Genomic DNA, 15,335 nt, shown 5'->3' with positions numbered 1-15,335 from the left:
TTCAAAAGACAAAGGCCCTCATCAAATTCACTTTTTTCCTAAGTAGGGGTTAAATGCCTGCACATCTTAAAAATAGTGTAAAATAAATAATGCAAATAAATTGCCATATAGATCAGGACAGCATTTTAGGAGACAACTATCAAAAATCATGACGTTTTAGAAATCAGATTTACTGCTATAAGGCCCAGTGCACACAGAGCGGTTTTTGGAGCGATCCGCCGGCCGCATCCGCCTATAAAAACGCTTGTCTAATGTATTGCAATGGGATGGTGCACACCGGCGGTTTGCTGTTTTTGCCAAGCCGCAAACGCGCCTCCTGCTGCGCGTTTGCAGTTTTCGGAAGCGTTTCGTCCTCAATGTAAAGTATAGGAAAAACGCAAACCGCTCTGAAAAACGCTACTTCAGAGCGGTTTGCCAGGCATTTTTGTTACAGTAGCTGTTCAGTAACAGCTTTTACTGTAACAATATGTGTGTAATCTGCTACACAAAAACGCACCCAAAACCGCTAGGTATGTTTAGAAAACCTCTCTAAACATACCTAGAATCGCTCTGAAATCAGCTCCCAAAACCGCTAGCGTATTGCGGATCTGCTAGCGGTTTTGGTGTGCACTGGGCCTAACTGTTGGCTAGTAATATAAGACAAAACTTTTTCTTGGCTTTTGGCCTATTTCACCCACATGCGGATTCCGCATGGGGATTTCCGCATCAAAAATGCAACACATGTTAGTGAATGGAGCTATTTCCATTCAATGCAAACTTTTGTTTGCAGCGCGGTGTGGAAAAAATCTGGATGGTATGCTGCATTTTTCCAAATGCGGATGGAATCTGGGTGCGAACCGCGGCTAATGTTAGTCAATGGGTCCGCATGTAATCCGCATTACAAATGCAGAAATTCGCATTGCGAACGCGAATTGCCCAGCAAACACATGTGACATGTGACATTTGTTGTTGCTGGGCAAATTTCAAATCGCAATGCAAATTTTCACATTAAAACACGTACGCGAAATGTGTATCCGCATTAGAAACCGGATGCGGATTTCTGTACGCGATTCAAACGCGTGCTAGTTGAAATAGGCCCTTTAACCTGTGTGAAGGAAAAGACCTTTGTGTCAGAGTACAGCATTCCCTGCCACTGCCAGCAATGGCTGCGAGGACCGTACCACCTAGACAGAGGAAACTAATGGACTACAGAGGGCTGGAAGAAGCCTTAGGTAAGTATAAACCCCCCTCGTCTCGGTGTTACTTTAATTCGCCCAAACACTACACTACAATTTTTTGGCCCAATTAGACATTCAATTACACAAAATAATCAATTGTAAAACTGAAGTGGATTTAAACATTTGCAACCAATATTACAATGAATAATAAGGGCTAAAATTGATCTAAAGACTAATCCACAACGCTGGTCTATAGTTAGTCATAAAATAATATATTGTAATAACGATCAAAAACTAATTTGAAGGGTGACTGAATAGTGTATGGTCAGCTTTGCTTTCTTCCTGTTCGGAGATGGAGTACACCCACCACTGGGGGTGCTGCTTGGCCCAGGCAAAGCAAGCAGCTAGCCGCTTGGGGCCTCACCCACAGCAGGGGCCTCTCATGCTGTCGCCCCCCCCTTCCCCGTCTGTGACATTTAAGGCTGTCGCTGCCTCCCCATCTCTCACACAGAGACCTCAGATAAGCTGCATCGGCATACTCTTCAGATGGGGAAGTGAGGTCATTGCTCATTTACTGCATTTGAAGAATGCTGCATGGTTACTGTGTGCTGCTCTCCTCTCCTCAGGTTGCCACTGATCTGCAAAGGACATAGGTTTCTTTGACTACCTATACTGGGAGCGACTATCGATTCAAGGGAGGCTAGCTTTACAGGAGGGACATCTTGGCTACCTATACTGGGAGTGGCTATCTATAAAGGGGGCCACCTTAGCTACCTATACTGGGAGTGGCAATCTAAACTGAGGGGACCCTTAGCTACCTATACCGGGAGTGGCTATCTATACTGGGGGGGGGGGGCACCTTGGCTACCTATACCGGGAGTGGCTATCTAAACTGAGGGGACCCTTAGCTACCTATACTGGGAGTGGCTATCTATACTGGGGGGACACCTTGGCTACCTATACCGGGAGTGGCTATCTATACTGGGGGGGCACCTTAGCTACCTATACCGGGAGTGGCTATCTAAACTGAGGGGACCCTTAGCTACCTATACTGGGAGTGGCTATCTATACTGGGGGGACACCTTGGCTACCTATACCGGGAGTGGCTATCTAAACTGGGGGGACACCTTGGCTACCTATACCAGGAGTGGCTATCTATACTGGGGGGACACCTTGGCTACCTATACCAGGAGTGGCTATCAATACTGGGGGGACACCTTGGCTACCTATACCGGGAGTGGCTATCTATTCTGGGGGGGGACACCTTGGCTACCTATACCAGGAGTGGCTATCTATACTGGGGGGACACCTTGGCTACCTATACCGGGAGTGGCTATCTAAACTGGGGGGACACCTTGGCTACCTATAACAGGAGTGGCTATCTATACTGGGGGGACACCTTGGCTACCTATACCAGTAGTGGCTATCTATACTGGGGGGACACCTTGGCTACCTATACCAGTAGTGGATATCTATACTGGGGGGACACCTTGGCTACCTATACCGGGAGTGGCTATCTATACTTGGGGGACACCTTGGCTACCTATATCGGGAGTGGCTATCTATACTGGGGGGACACCTTGGCTACCTATACCAGGAATGGCTATCAATACTGTGGGGACACCTTGGCTACCTATACCAGGAGTGGCTATCAATACTGTGGGGACACCTTGGCTACCTATACCGGGAGTGCCTAGCTATACCGGGAGGACAACTTGGGTTTTGACACTGGGAAAGGATACCTACTCTAGGGGGACACCTTGGCTAGCTATACTGGGGTTGGCTATCTATACTGGGGAGACACCTTGGTTTTCGATACTGGGGGGGAATACCTTTGCTACCTATATTGGGGGTGGCTACCTTTTCTGGGGCGACACCTTTGCTACCTATACTGGTGGTGGCTATATACTGTGTACTGGGGGACACCTTGATTACCTATACTGGGGGAGGCTACCTATGCTGGGGGACTCCTTAGCTACCAGTAGTGTAGGTGACTACCTAAACTGAGGGTGCAGCATGGGCTACCTGCCTTTACTGGAGGGCTACCTATTTTGAGGGGCACCTTTGGATACCTATTTTTACGGGAGAAGGGGCCTCTGACAGGGGATGGGCATAAATTATGTGCCACTTTGGGCTTCAAAAACCCTAGTAGTACCCCTACCCACCACAAACCCTCAGTAGCTGTAATCTTTTTAAAGCTAAATACTCATTGCAGCGACAAGGAAGATGGATTTAGTGACATCTCCCTGACGACGAGCATTCCACAACCCATCTTCCGGCTGGCGGGTATGCGTCACACGACGCTACATGACGGGGCGAATGGGAAGTCAAGTGATTGTGGAACTTTGAATCGTCGGAGATCTTAAAGATCCGATCTGCCGTGACGGTCATTATCACCGCATGACACTAAACGACTTCTGTACCCACGTCATGAATTCGGTCATCGCTCAAAGTATCGCCGGTGGTGGTGCTCGAAACGGGTCAATTACGATTACGTGAAATTTTCAGTAACTTTTTATGCATTACGCAACTGCGATTACGTACAGCATACTACGTTTGTGAATCGTAATTACACCTGTGATTATGCAATTACGTGTAATTCGCGTTCAATGCGTAAAAATATTTGCATCTATTCACCAGTGTACTGCACACGCGCGGCAATTAGTTTAATATTCAATGCAAAAAATGTGTTCGTATGCAAAAAGAACACCAACAAACGTTCATCAGCCAGTATACTGTACATGCGCGGCTAAAATGAATTCAATACGAAAAATCCGTTCGTATATGTAAAAATGTTTGCGTCCAAAATTACGTGTAAATTATGCTAACATGCGTAATTATGGTTAGCAATTATACTGTGTTTTTGGTGCACTTTGCATTTGCGCTTTTTTTACGCAGATGCATTTTACATGCGTTTTAATGCCTTTGTGGTGCGCATATGTAAACTGCACATGAGTTTTTATATTTAAATTTATGCAAATCAGTAGGAAGACAACAGGAAGCGAAAACACATCCTAGATTTTTTATTTTTTTTTAAAATGTATGAAAAACGTAATGCATATGCGTTACCATAGACTTTCATTATGTGCGTTTTGGCAGCCAGCCTGCACATTATGCAACACTGCAAGCGTCTGCAGAACACTGATGCTACGTACACACATGCGACAACGATCGTTCGCTGAGAACGACAAACAAACTTTTAATTGATGAAAGAACGACCTAAGTAAAGTTAGTTTTAAATTGTGTGTAACGATCTGATCGTTAGAACGAATGTTACATCACGTAAAGCAACTATTGCGCTTGTGCATAATAATGAGAAGTTTCATGGAGAAATAGCGAAATGCGCATGTCAAGCCTAGTGTGAACGACCGTTTCCAACGATGTACTACTTTTGCAAACGATCGTCGTTGGTAAGAATCCGCCAAGCTAGATCGTTTGTTTTTAACGATCTAGCTCGTCCGTCGTTAGACTTAATGATCCTTGGTTACTTTTTTTTTTTTAAACGATCGTCGTTTGAAACGATCGGGGAACGATCGTTTCAAACGACTATAGTCGCATGTGTGTACGCACCTTTACTGTGCACATGAGTTTTTATATTTAAATTTATGCAAATCAGTAGGAAGACAACAGGAAGCGAAAACACATCCTAGATTTTTTATTTTTTTTTAAAATGTATGAAAAACGTAATGCATATGCGTTACCATAGACTTTCATTATGTGCGTTTTGGCAGCCAGCCTGCACATTATGCAACACTGCAAGCGTCTGCAGAACACTGATGCTACGTACACACATGCGACAACGATCGTTCGCTGAGAACGACAAACAAACTTTTAATTGATGAAAGAATGACCTAAGTAAAGTTAGTTTTAAATTGTGTGTAACGATCTGATCGTTAGAACGAACGTTACATCACGTAAAGCAACTATTGCGCTTGCGCATAATAATGAGAAGTTTCATGGAGAAATAGCGAAATGCGCATGTCAAGCCTAGTGTGAACGACCGTTTCCAACGATGTACTACTTTTGCAAACGATCATCGTTGGTAAGAATCCGCCAAGCTAGATCGTTTGTTTTTAACGATCTAGCTCGTCCGTCGTTAGACTTAATGATCCTTGGTTGCTTTTTTTTTTTTAAACGATCGTCGTTTGAAACGATCGGGGAACGATCGTTTCAAACGACTATAGTCGCATGTGTGTACGCACCTTTACTGTGAAAACGCAGTGCAACGCAGCTTCTTCTGCGTCCCATAGACTAACATTGCTGCATAAAACGTTGCGTTTTACTCTACGCTAGCGTTTGTGCCATGTGTGCACCCGGCCTCAGGTTACTTCAGAGCTGCAGGTAACAGAGACTCAAGACCAGAGCACACAGGACATGCATGACCTGATGATTTATTACACGTTGCTTGGCTGGAGCTCTGACTGAGCTCTGATCCTGTGTCTCTACTCCCTGCTGTACTGAACTAAGAGACTACAGTTTACTGAAGACTCATTCTATATGGTGGATGTGCAGGGAATGGACCCCTATCTCCGCATGGTACCATCCCCCCGCCCCCTCCCCCCCTCTTCATGCAAAGTGAAAAATGCTGAAAGATAAGCATTGTATTGTTAAATGCCATCAATTACTAGAACTATATGCAAGTTATAGAATTGTATTTACTTTTGACAGTTGTCCTTTAAGTTACTTTAAGTTATTTTAAACATATAAGTAAAAAACAAACTAATGAAAGCTGCCTTCCTTTTGCCTGTCACTGTTAACACACAATTCTCGGCAATATGAACGGAACTTTGAGCTGACAAACAGAAGATGTCAGTTTGTAACTGATAACTGGGGTTAAACAGTTTTGACACTAGTCAACTCATCTATAATTTCAAGTGTAATCTGAGTAACATCTTGTAAAGTGTTAATTAAAGTTACCTCATCCTTTTGAAAATTCTTGCAGTTCCGCTGGGAATCTAAAATGTTAAACTTACAGACGTTTCCAGGAATAGGGCGTGCCATACTGCCGAGAAACAGGAAGTTAAACATTTTTGCTGAATTTTGAGTGGCTCAAAGATATTGAAAGTACAACTGAGCAAGCTACAGCTTGCAATCCTTATGCTCACTTTGTAAAGTGGGAAGTACACAAAACTTGAACAGTTGTTGTCATTTTACACCTGCCTATCACAGAAATATAATAGGAAAAGTTATTTTTTTTGATTATCTCCAGCCAGCCTTTGCATCTAAATAATTGCCAGTTTCAGTGACAAGCAAACAATAATAAACCCGGAAAAGTTTTAAGGCTTTTTTTGTTTTTTGAAGAAAATAAATCTAAAGGAGCATTTGAATGAGTAAATCTCTTGTGAGTGTAAACGCCTTAAAGGGAACCTTAACTGAGAGGGATATGGATGTTTCCTTTTAAACAATACTAGTTGCCTGGCAGTCCTGCTGATCTCTATGGCTGTAGCAGTGGCTGAATCACACACCTGAAACAAGCATGCAGCTAATCCAGTCTGACTTCAAGGGGAACTGAAGTAAGAGGTATACGGGCGTACATTTGAATACGGCGCTGGTAGACTTGGGCGCAGGATCCAGCTGTTAAATGGCTGGTCCTGCTTCTGCACAAGTCCGGGGCGTTTTAATTACTATTCCCCCTCCAGGCCGACATGGATAGTGGGGGAATGAAATAATTCGGCTTCCAGCGATTGCTGGAGGCCGAATTATTGTGTTTTTTAAACAACTTCGGCTCCGTCTTCCGACGGAGCCGACCTTCCTCACTGAGCGCCGCTATAGACTGATTCCTATTACAGTCTATGGCGGCGCTGGCTGCGCCCAAAGCTAGCAGCGCTGAAAAGCACTGCTCCGGTATACGGAGGCTGCCATATGTATTTCCTTTGAATCAATACCAGTTGCCTGGCAGCCCTGCTGGTCTATTTCTCTGCAGTAGTATCTGAATAACACCAGAAACAAGCATGCAGCTAATCTTGTCAGATCTGACTGTAAAGTCTGAAACACCTGATCTGCTGCATGCTTTTTCAGGGTCTATGGCTAATAGTATTAGAGGCAAAGGATCAGCAGGGCTGCCAGGCAACTGGTATTGCTTAAAAGGAAATACACATGGAAGCCTCCATATACCTCTCTCTTCAGTTCCCCTTTAAGTCTTCTAATCAGGCTCCATTGCAGTTCACAGTCATTATAATGGGTGTGTTATGCAACTGACCACTGTGAACCTAGCCTTCAAGGGGAACTGAAGAGAGAGGTATATGGAGGCTGCCATGTTTATTTCCTTTTAAGCAATACCAGTTGCCTGGCAGCCCTGCTGATCCTCTGCCTCTAATACAATCTAATCCCTACCATAGTCATGTGACTATGTATGTATCATAGTCGAGGGACAATTTTTAGGGGGAAGCCAATTAACTTATCTGTATGTTTTTTTGGGATGTGGGGGGGGGAAACTGGAATGCCCGGAGGAAACCCACGCAGACACAAGGAGAACATACAAACTCCTTGCAGATGTTGACCTGGCTGGGATTTGAATCGGGGACCCAGCACTGCAAGGCAAGAGCGCTAAACACTATGCCACGGTGCTGCAATGTTTTTTCAAGACAATCTAAACTTTCTTTAGGTAATTTTTTTTTCCAAGAATTGTTTAATTTTACAAGCATTTTATCAAATTGTTTACATTTAACCTTCTTTTTGTTGTGCTTTATTGATTTGATCTCACTGCTTCTTATTTATCTCGTCTTATGAGTAGTGATGTGGCAAACGGTTCGCCAGGCGAACATCTATGTGGGGTTTACTACTTCCGGGTCGCTCTGACCCGGAGTAGTACGCCTGCGCTGCCCGGCCGAGCACATCCTAGATCGCGCTCCAGTTGCCGGGCACTCTCTGAGCATGAGCGTGACATCGTTCATGATGTCACGCACATGCGCAGAAAGTGCCTGGCAACAGGAGCGCGATCTAGGATGTGCTCGGCCGGGCAGCGCAGGCGTACTACTCCGGGTCAGAGCGACCCGGAAGTAATAAACCCCCCAGGAATTCAGAGATGTTCGCTGGCGAACGGTTCGGGAACCGTTCGCCACATCTCTACTCATGAGTAGGACTAGGACTGAGTTGATAGAGTTGATAGAGAGTGTTGCATGGTGTGTCATTATTTTTATTGATTTATAAACACCAACATATTCCGTGGCGCTGTACAAAGCAAGAAACAAACACAGGGTACATAATAATACAGACAGTGGTGTACACCAATATACAAAATACAGCACTGGTACACAATACAGAATTAGTACAACATACACATTGTTAATTACAGTGAGAAAAGTAAGTTAGTTACCTGAATAAAATGTATAACTAATTCCAAGACGCCAAAGGGTGAGGGAGCCCTGCCCTTGCCTGGTTTTCTACATTGCCTCTGTGCCATGTGAATAGACACAGAGACAGTATAATTGGTATTGCAGCTCAGTCTGGTCTGAGTAAGTAGGACCATAGATGGATTGCATTTAAATTGGCATTACAGCTTGGTTATGGACCACTCCGCTATTTCACCACTTGAGGACCGCAGTGTTAAACCCCCCCTAAAGACCAGGCCATTTTTCAACAAATAGGCTACTGTAGCTTTAAGGCCTCGCTGCAGGGCTGCACAACTCGGCACAAAAGTGACCACGCCCCCCCCCCCCTCCTTTCCTCCCCATTAACAGACTGTTGGTGACCCCACCAACTTTCTGTTGGTGGGGTCTGATCCCTGCCAGGATGTTTATTTTTTTTTTTTTTAGCCAGCCAATAGAGGCGATCGGCTGTCATAGGCTTCAGCCAATGAGAGCTAATTGCTCTCCTGTGTCACACGGCTGCCCCCAGAACAGCTGCCTTAGATTGCAGAGCTGTACCCAGTAAATAGACGGCTGTTTGGCCATCTAACAGTCTCCTAGCGGCAATCGCCGCTGGGAGACTGATGGCGGAGTGGAGCTCCGTCATTCAAGCAGGGATGAGTGCGCATCGACACGGGCGATCTCCTACAAATTACGTACCCAGGACTGCACGCCAATCAGCGTTAGGCGGTCCTGGGGCTGCAGCCACGTCCAATTGGCGTGGAGCGGTTGTATAGTGGTTAAACTGGGCCTCAGTGTTGCTTCATTATGCCTGGAAGAAGCCGCTAGCTTGCGAATCACAACATCGCACACAGGAATGGGGGTCTCTACTCTCCTCTCTAAGCTTTGAATCACTATTCACGTGGCTCATTTTTCTGGTTGTCTCTTCCTCACTCGTCACACTGGCTCCTATGCACTTTTTTGTCACGCAGGTTGTCAGTAATGTTTCAGTCACTCTCACTTGTGTCATTTGCCCTGACTGGTTTATGGTGGTGAATGTCTTGTTTTGTTCAGCTACCACCAATGGTACTGCTCTCCCGCCGATGCAGCCCACTTGCTCTGCTGTTGCTATGACAGCAATGCTCCCTGAGCCAGTCAGGACCGGTATCATTGACTCCTGATCCTGTGATCACTGTGATCGCAGACAATGTAGGTGGGTGAAAGGCACAGAACCCTTACGGCCGTTTAACACTGCGTGCACTTCCATGGAGGCTATGGGGCGTGGGGTGTGGACTTCTGGTATAAATAGTCTGAAGCCGGCAGTGACAGGTGTGTAAATCTCTGAATGTACCTCCACCTACTTAACCTTTGACCAAAACTGGGGAGGAAAAACGTCCTATGCTGGAGCACACATTGTGTTCCAGCATAATCCAGCGCATACTTCCTGGGTGTCACTGCTTATGGCGAGCCAGGGAAAATTGACTGGTTGGCCTTCATACTATTACCACCTAAAGTTGAAGAGGAGAGCATCATGCATTAGCACAAAGGAGAGGCACTCGCATATAAATTCCTTGAACACATCACTTTCAAATGTTCTGTCATGAAAGGCTCCAACAACCTTTATCCCCAACTCATAGGGTATCCAGCTCTAAAGGCTCTCTACGTTGATGGGTGCTAGGAAGTCACCTGTATGCCATGAAGGTCCTTAAGACCCCTAAGAACATCCAGAGTCATGGCCAGATTTGAGGCAAGGCCACAAAGGCCATGGCACCAGGAAACAAGGGGCGGGAAGCAGGCTTCCACAGGGGCCAGCGGTGGGGCATTGGTCCTGTGCTCCCCCCATCTTGTGCTCAGCACAGAAGGGGGACGGGGGGAGTACAGGACCATTGAAGTACACATGATGAGAAGAGCACAAGATGAGAGCACAGGACCAGGGGAAGTAATGGGACAGGGGGAGCACACAGGATGGGTGGTGAAAAGGACAGGGCAGTTGGGTGGGAGGCGAGGTTGGTGATAGTGGGCCTTTGGTGGTAAAATGGCCAAACAAGGCCCTGTCCAGAGTGTCAGTCATATGGGAAGGTATTGCTTCCAGGAGAGGTCTCAGGAGAGTTTTTTCATGGCTAAACCCATACAAGAAAGGATGGGGTGGCCCGGTGGATTGGTCTTCGTATGTGATACCAGTTAAGCTTAGTAGGGTGGATGGCTATCAGGCCATTTGCTAATGATGGAGTAATCCTTCCCTTTTCCACCTCTCCTCCTAATAAAGATCTAAGGGCCCCTAGATACCGCTCTGTGGGGTCCCTTCAAAGTGGTTGCTAAGTACTTACATCTTGTAACTGCCTATTCGCCTTCTTTTAGGTACTGTCTGGCAGTCAAGATGACAATGAAACCTCCCATGTCTGTTCTCTTTATTTGTAAATCTGGTCTAGATTTGAGTCTCTTAAAAGCTTTTCTCTCTGTTTCTGAAATATTACTCAGTGCCTTAGGGTATAGTTCCGCTTTCAATTCCCTTACACTACTTTTTAGAAAACATCCAGGCATGAGCCAGGCTGGAAGGGGAGAGGCTGATGTGACATCCCACAGTCAGCCTCTCTCTATTCCTTATTAGACTCGCTCCATATAATCTCTGCCCAGCCGATCTCCCCTAGCATCCTTCAGAAGTCCTGCCCTCAGCACCATCCTCGGGGTCAGCTCCATGCTAAGGGTCAGGTGGCAAAGCCCTAGAAAAGTAGCAACAACAACAACACTGAGGTCCAACCAGTGGCAGATCATACGAATTGCATTAAGGCAGCAAGACAGACTAAAGAATTCAACTTTTTGTCTTCAGTATCAGTACCAGGCAAAGATTTGTTGTCTTCCTTCTCCGGCCAAAGAGTTGCTTGTAGCTCAGCGTTTGCACTCAGTCTCCTGGTTTGAATTAATCTGGAACAGCCAGCAGGGCAGTTTCTGGCTATAGGCAACCTAGATTCTGGTCTAGATTTATTACGTCTAAACTTATTGCCTGGCCACACAAATTTGCCAAAAACATAGAGATATAATATATGTTTATTTCTTTCCACTTGATAATCAGTTTATTCATTTTACAATTTTCAGGTTACTTAAACTTTGCTCTATTTCTTCAGAGAAGTCATTCGTACTAATCCTGAAAAGAAGAAATACCATGTTACTAAAAAATGATTTGTGAATAAATGGAGAATAATATAATACATAAATCATGCAAAGCAGACTGTTACATGTGATCTGAGATTTGAAGCTGATTGGCTGATCCTTTCAGCCATGGGACACTAATGTAGAGAAGTTGGCCAGCCCACCATTATTTATTAGAAGCATGAGCAGGTGGGAAAGTAGTTCTCATGGCAAAATCTGTAGCTAACTATATTATTAAAAATATAACCCTCAACACCCCTAGAAGATAAGGGGGCTTGGAATCCCTCTAGGGGTGTCCCCCATGGGATTGCACACACCTGGAGTTTTAGTCTTTGATCTTTCTAAGGAGGCAGTAGCAAAACAAAAGGGGACCCAGAGGACATTGAGACACCTGAAAGACTATGGGGGTCTGGAGGAAGCCCCAGGTCTTTAAAAATCGACTTTTTTCAGATGAGCATCAATATATTGTAATAATATATATCACCAAAACACATGACATATAATACCACTATAGGAAAACGCTGTGATCAGAAGTAGTCCCCCTCCATGTCCAACTTTTGGGCAGTGCCTATGGAGGCAACACAGTAGGCTTTAAGAGGTAAGACAAAACCTCAGACTGGCTGCCATGTTTCCAGCAAAGCCAATGATGGACCAGCATTACCTGGCCAATCAGTGGCTTGACTGTTACCTCAGGGGCTAATCAGATGCTTGTATAACTGTGAAAGTCCACCTTAGGGATATACATAAAGATCACGATTGCAGTAGTGTATCCTGTGCACCCCCATGTGTCCCCTTCTGTCCCCAGTGTGTTCCCTTCTGCTCTCAGTGTGTCCCCTTCTGCCCTTAGTGTGTGCCCTTCTGTTCTCAGTGTGTCCCCATGTGTCCTCTCCTATCCCCAATGTGCCTCCATCTGTCCCTTTCTTTCCTCAGTGTGTCCCCTCCTGTCCACAGTGTCCCCCCATGTGTCCCCAGTGTCCCCCCGTCTATCCCTGTGCATCAGCTCCCCCTCATGTGTATCCACTCGCCCCTGTGTGTGTCCGCTCCCCCCCCCCCTTGTCTTCTGCCCCCATGTATAATTAGGAGTGTAGTGGCTGCTGTCCCACCTAATTCATGGATTCCACCAGCGATTGCAGACCTCTCCTGACCTGACTCCTGCACAGCTCCCCCTAGTGACGGCTTCTGATGATGATGCAATCAGAAGAAGAAGAAGCCATTACTAGAGGAGTCATGCAAGACAGCAGAGGCCTGCAATTCCCGTGGGAACCATATATTAGGAGGGACAGGAGCCACTACACTACTAATTATGCATGGGGTGCGTATACACACGGGGGAGTGTAGCAGATGCACGGGGAAACGGACGCACGGGGGAGCGGAGACACAGGAGGAGCGGACGCATGGGGGAGCAGACACATGGAGAGAGCGGAATGGATGCATCGGGGGAGTGGACACACAGGAGGAGACAATGAAGGGAATCCCCGCCGTAGCGGTGGGTCAGTGGTTGGTATTGGTGGGCGTTCGCAAGTCGGAGATTCCCTGCATTTGCCCTGTAAGACACAGGAACTTTTTCTCCCCATTTCTGAGGAGAAAAGTGTATCTTATATGGCAGCAAATATGGTAGTTTCCCCTTTTAAGTTGAATTACTACCTTAGTATGGATACAGAAGCGCCAGAAGGATAAAAAGATTTAAAACATTTAAAAGTGGGGAGGTAGTGGTGGACTTACCTCCTCCAGGCAGACACAAGAAAATGTCGATCAATTTTCAGCAAAACTATTTATTTACATACTCCAGTAAAATACAACGCGTTTCGCGGGAGTAACCCGTTTCCTCAGACAATAAGATGGAGCATATACAAAAACAGGTCTGGTACTATGCCATGCGCCTCTACCTACTACCTATACCTGGCTACCTATACTTAGTTGGGGGTTCTTGCTACCTATAGTTAGGAGGGAGACTCTGGCTACTTATACTTAGGGGGGGCATATGGCTTCATATACTGGAGGGGGGCATAAAGCCTCTGATGCTTGAGAATCTTGCCTCAGCACTGTTTCCAAGGTGCATAAAAGTTGCATTACATTTTGTATTATAAGTTGGGGTGATTATCACCTCATCTCATAGATTGTACATGGATGCATGAAAGATGCATGCAGAAACACTCACTTGATTTCTTCCATGTGGGGTGATTTCTGTATAAGTTCTCTGATGTGCCCAGCGCAGCAATCAGTGAAGTAGTTGAGGCTCAGATCCAGCTTTTTCAGATTCTGGTTTTCACCCAGTGAGAACAGTACTTCTGCATATTCATCCGTCAGCTTTAATTGCTGCAGCCTGGGGAAAAACGTGTGAGGACAAAAAACAAAACATAATAATGAACTGTCAAAGTAGTCTCTGATGTAAACTTATACAATTTTACATTATCAAACAGGCATATTTAACACCTAAGCGCTTAGCCTGTATCAAACGCACATCTGATGCAGCTTGCCCCAAATGTTTGACAGCAGATGCAGAATTTTGGCACCTTTCTTTGTCTGAGATCTTAGACCAACCCCTGGAGTTCCACCCCAAGCACTGTCTTTAGGTATTTTTCGAGGAGAATCGCTTCACTAAATCTGAACGTTTTCCCCCAGGGAGATCTTGTTTTTAGCTCATAGAACTATTACTTTGAAATAACTGGTGCTAACGTATCCCTCCCCAGTTAGATGACTGGGCTTTTTAAGAAGGCAATCTACACTAAGCATTGCTTTTTAGTAAGAGGGCTTTTTGGTCTAATTAAGTCCCCTATAAGTATAGGTTTTGGGTCACCCCGAGCTGCTTGGTTACTGTGTTGTACTGGTCCAAGCCCTATTTCATACAGCCTTATCAATCCCTGCCATACACTGAGGAGGACCAAAAGTCCCATACAGGCTGTCTGCATGTGGGGCTGGTATGGCTCTGTAAAGCTATAGGCGTGCTGTACACCAGCGGTTCTCTGGATGAAAGCCTGGTTTCAGGGGCATAAAGAGATACTTTGCATTTTCAGTAGCAATGCATTGTGGGTAGCCACAGATGTTCACTTAAAGCTGAATTATTGCAAATACCTTCTGATTTAAGAAGGCAAACCACACTGGGTAAAATGTGTCAATGTTGGCTTACCACTTATTAAACTGGTATTTATGCACAGAGGCTGTTCACAGAAATATGAAAAGGTATGGTCCGAGTGGCAGAACTCCTCTTACTACACAGGATATAGAGGTGGCCCGAACGGTTCGCCGAAGAACTTGTTCGCGTGAACTTAGCTGGTTCGAGTTCGCGGTTAACCGCGAACACTTAGCGCGTTCGACCCGCCCCCTATACTACATCATTGGGCTAAACTTTGACCCTCTACATCACAGTCAGCAGACATATGGCAGCCAATCAGGCTACACTCCCTCCTGGAGCCCCCTCCCCCTTATAAAAGGCAGCAGCGTCGGCCATGTTCTCACTCTGTGTTCTGCTGTATTAGTGAGAGAAGGGAGAGACATTGGATAGATAGGGAAAGCGATAGTTAGGAGGTCTGTTAGCTTGCTCCTTGCTGATATTTGTTGATGAAAAGCACCCCAAAACTGCTCTTTTGAGAGCTAATGTTCTTCTGATGTGGGTTTTTTTTGTGTGTGTGTGTGCCACTGACACTGCTTATACAGCCCTGTCTAAGTAACACAAACAAGAACCTCATGACGTCTATATATCAAAAGTTATGCCCATAGGTCTTCATTAAGATACCACATGCACAAA

The 15,335-nt window shown here is 45.6% G+C and overlaps 2 protein-coding genes across 5 annotated transcripts in view; both read right to left on the bottom strand.

Annotated features, from left to right (window-relative positions):
- LOC137532013 (NACHT, LRR and PYD domains-containing protein 3-like) overlaps window positions 1-6,141 on the bottom strand; it is an 86,899-nt gene extending 80,758 nt beyond the window's left edge. Inside the window, exon 1 of the mRNA XM_068252101.1 lies at window positions 6,075-6,141. The gene's annotated coding sequence lies outside the window, so the exon portion shown is untranslated. The remainder of the gene's footprint in view (window positions 1-6,074) is intronic.
- Window positions 6,142-8,315: 2,174 nt separating this feature from the next.
- Window positions 8,316-15,335, bottom strand: part of LOC137532009 (NACHT, LRR and PYD domains-containing protein 3-like) — a 201,210-nt gene continuing 194,190 nt past the window's right edge. For all 4 annotated transcript variants that reach the window (XM_068252095.1, XM_068252098.1, XM_068252097.1 and 1 more), the window contains 2 exons: window positions 13,749-13,913; window positions 8,316-11,585 (listed from right to left, as the gene is read on the bottom strand). In XM_068252095.1, coding sequence (XP_068108196.1) covers window positions 11,519-11,585; window positions 13,749-13,913 — 232 coding nt within the window. In that variant the 3' untranslated portion in view covers window positions 8,316-11,518. The remainder of the gene's footprint in view (window positions 11,586-13,748; window positions 13,914-15,335) is intronic.

This window comes from Hyperolius riggenbachi, chromosome 9 (genome assembly GCF_040937935.1).
Source record: "Hyperolius riggenbachi isolate aHypRig1 chromosome 9, aHypRig1.pri, whole genome shotgun sequence".
NCBI lineage: Eukaryota > Metazoa > Chordata > Amphibia > Anura > Hyperoliidae > Hyperolius > Hyperolius riggenbachi.
This window is presented reverse-complemented; position numbering and strand designations above follow the sequence as displayed.